We start from the raw sequence: 3938 nt of genomic DNA, 5'->3' as shown, positions 1-3938 counted from the left end.
CAAACTTCTGAGCCAGCTTCGCAATTAAATGTCGCTGAAATTTCTGCAATGTCTAGAGATATGCCTTTTATGGCTAAATATTTAATCACTAGAATGAAACGTGATACAAGAATAGATATAAAGAAGCATTGGAAGGTAATATTTTAAATGGTAAAATATTATGAAAATCATTATCGCTAAAAATGAATTATAACATATACATATACATCTATAAAAACTTATGAATTTATTAAAAATATAATATTTAGTTTTTTATGATAATTAATATAATATAATAATAATATTCGTATTAGTAAATTATTATTTGCATGATTATGATGTTATTATTATTAATAAAATTATTAATATTATTAGTTTTATTATTTATGAATACAGATATTAATTGGTTATTGAAATTTATTAATGAATGTTAACAAAATTGTATATGCATTTATTAATAAATTATATATATACATTCTTAATTTAGATTATGATTTATGACAAAATATATTATACGAAACATTATACGAAAAACATTTCACTTAAAATAAAAAGTCATTTAAATTCTAATATAATAATTTCAATTTAATGCATTTTTTATTTATTAATTATATGATTAATTGAACTCCATTACATCAATTTAAACTATTTGAATAAATTTTTTAAATAAAATATCTATTTTTATGTAACAAAAATATATATCAATTATTAAAGTATTCATTAATATTTTGCAGTTCCTTTCATTGTTCATAGGAGCCAATGATTTTTGTTCCCAAATGTGTGTACCTTCTTCTCCGTGGTCTATTTTAGAAAAGCACAGAATTGATTTAATCAATACTTTTCGAATATTAAGAGATAATTTACCACGTACTTTGATATCACTTATAATAGTGCCCAATTTAAAAGAATACGTTATTACAAGCAAAAAAAGAAATTTATTGAGGTGCTATATAGTCACTACTATCGCATGCTCGTGCTTATTTGGTTTACAATTCCAAGATCAGAGACAGGAATATTATGAAGTAATGAGCAGGTTTGTAGTTTTAGTTTTAATTAATTAAATATAATTTAATTTAGAAATTGTATTTCTTTTTAATAGTTTTTAATTAAAAAATTTAATTTTTCATAAAAATTTATAACATAATAATATAATAAAATATTATGTTATCTTCATTTTTTCATGGAAATTTTAAAATTATTATATAAAATATATATAAAATTCTCTTTTCAAAATATATAAATTTCTTACATTTCTATTTTGTAGATGGCAAAAATTGCAAGAGGAAGTTGCCAATTATCCAGAATTTAATAGAAAAGACTTTACTATTATTGTTTCACCAGGCATTAGTAATATTAAAATTACACTTCCCGAAGGCGAATCCAGTGATCTACCGTATTTTTCTGCTGATTGTTTTCATATAAGTCAAAAAACACATGCAATCTGTAAGTAAGAATATAGAGCTACATAAAATAATCTTTATTATTAATCGTATAAATATTATATTATTATATTTATTTTTAGTTGCGAATGCTTTATGGAATAATTTATTACAACCAATTGGAAACAAAACTACTACTTTACTTCCAGTATTTAAAACATTTTTATGTCCTACTTTCAAAAGACCATATCTAGTAACACGTGAAAATTCTCAGATATAATAATAAAAATTAAAAATAAAGATAAATTGTGTAAATGTAAATTTTATATTAATATAAATTTATAGTATAATACAAAATATATTATGCCAGAAGAATATTTTATATTCTGCTAAATAAATAAAATTATATAATCTTGAATCATATATTCTATTCATTCTTGAAATTTTTATTCTTGAAATTTTATTTATGAATTAATTATTAATGTAATATATTGTTCGTTCCAATATGAATTAATATTTTTTTTAAGAAACTTTACTATTAAATATTGAAAATCCGGGCAATCGTATGTGATTTCTCTCCCCATTTTTGATCTTTCTCACCATATTTTTATGAAATATGAAAAGAAAATGAGATAGAGATAGAAGTTTATATTATTATATATTTATATTCGCAATCACGCAAGACAAATTACGGTAGAGAATATGAAATGATTAATAGTGGAATCAATATATTGTTAGTAGAGAAAGACAGAGGACAACAAAAGAAAAAAAAATTGTTTTATTTAGATTTGAAAAATAAAGAAAATTTTGTATAATTATATCAAATACCGTGATTGCACGTTGAATTTTTATACTTTTTCAACTATTCAAATTCAAAAATTTTATCTAGCATTCATAATTATGCATAATAATAGCAAAATGCAACATATTATGAAAAATAAAATAAAAATAGTTTTTTAAATCGTCTTCTTTTAATAAGCAATTCTTCTATTGATATTTTTAATTTTGATATTTCTATTTTTAATATTTTAAATTATGTTCTCTCTCATTGATATTTGTTAAAAATGTTCTAAAAAAAATATTATAGACAAATGTCAAAAAATTTTTGTTTAAATTAAAAGTTAAAAATAACGAATATGTTCAATAAGAATAAATTCAGCTATATTGAAGATATAATCATTTTTTATTTTATGTTAGTAATCATAATTAACTTACTATTGATTTTTATATTGTATGCAATATTTTCCTCAGTATTTATTATATATTTATGAACTGCTTTTTAAATATCTCCGTTCAATTTCTATACATACTTCATAACAAAAATATAAATGATAAACTATTTAACAAAATCAAATCCATCTTATTTATCAAATAATTTCAAATGTATTATTATACAGTTTTCTTTTCTTTATACATATTAATTAACCAATGGTTTCATATTTGTTCATCAATTGTTATTAATTTATTTTTTTTAATATCAATATTATCTATTGATGCAAGCATTTCTCAAGTTATAGTGATGATAAGAAATATAAAGAATTCATATAAAAAATCGGAATATCCGAAGAAAGGAAAAAATCATATACAATCATTATTTTAATTTAATAGGAATAATAAGGAATAAAATATGTATAGTAATGCGATATATTAAAATTGAATATGCAATTAAATAATGGAAAATTATGTTATATGCTATTATTTATATATAATTTTATCATATAATATTATTACATAATATAATATATTACATAAGGTATGTATCTTATATAGGATTCCAAAAATATAGGAATACCGGTTAATTGGAAATTTTTGAGCTAATTTCAAGATATATTTTTTTTTACAAAAAGTTTCGTTATGTTTTTGTTAATAAATTATTAATAAAAAGTATTAGTTAATCATATAGATTAGTCAATACAGTAGTATTAGCTATGTATCGTATTGGCCGATATCAACTAATTCAATAAATGTAATGCAACATTTCTGATAGTGCTAGCATAAAGAATATTTACAGTAGAGCAACAGCACAAGTCCATAGATACTTTGCAAGAAATAACCTAAATAATAATTCAAGAAGAAAATCTTTCTCTTCTACAATGGTGTATGAATAGGATATATACTTATGCAACTTCATCTCGAAACAGACGGTATTCCGCGTGTAGCCATTGTAAAAATCATCAACGGTTAATGGCGAATGCATTCTGTCTACACACGAAGATAGCAGATTATCATCGGATCCAAACAACAACCAAGGAGAAGCAAATCAATCTACTTCAGTTCATCTGAAGGAAAGCGCAGATGTTATAGAGAATTTTATGGAATTGGGGTTCAATGTCAATGTGTCAATGAGATATATTACAAGTTGAAGTCGCCAATGATTTTAAGACACGTTAAGGACAAAGCCACGACATGTGAAGCGGTCAGATAGTTTGAATTTTATTTTCAATAATCTAGCAATAATTTACGAGCAAGTTCAATTCCTTAACGTTTTCCAGATCTTCAATCTAACGAAGATATAATAGCAACTTCCTATATAGGCCACTTCACATTTGCGCGCCTAATATAAGATTCATTTTTCGAAAC

General features: G+C 22.4%; 1 protein-coding gene across 1 annotated transcript in view; it reads left to right on the top strand.

Moving 5' to 3' along the window:
• LOC102671469 (phospholipase B1, membrane-associated-like) overlaps nucleotides 1-1638 on the top strand; it is a 20015-nt gene extending 18377 nt beyond the window's left edge. The window contains exons 4-7 of the mRNA XM_031514601.1: nucleotides 5-135; nucleotides 714-1012; nucleotides 1244-1422; nucleotides 1502-1638. Coding sequence (XP_031370461.1) covers nucleotides 5-135; nucleotides 714-1012; nucleotides 1244-1422; nucleotides 1502-1638 — 746 coding nt within the window. The remainder of the gene's footprint in view (nucleotides 1-4; nucleotides 136-713; nucleotides 1013-1243; nucleotides 1423-1501) is intronic.
• The last annotated feature ends 2300 nt before the right edge of the window (nucleotides 1639-3938 follow it).

This window comes from Apis dorsata, unplaced genomic scaffold (genome assembly GCF_000469605.1).
Source record: "Apis dorsata unplaced genomic scaffold, Apis dorsata 1.3 scaffold_47, whole genome shotgun sequence".
Taxonomy (NCBI): Eukaryota; Metazoa; Arthropoda; class Insecta; order Hymenoptera; family Apidae; genus Apis; species Apis dorsata.
This window is presented reverse-complemented; position numbering and strand designations above follow the sequence as displayed.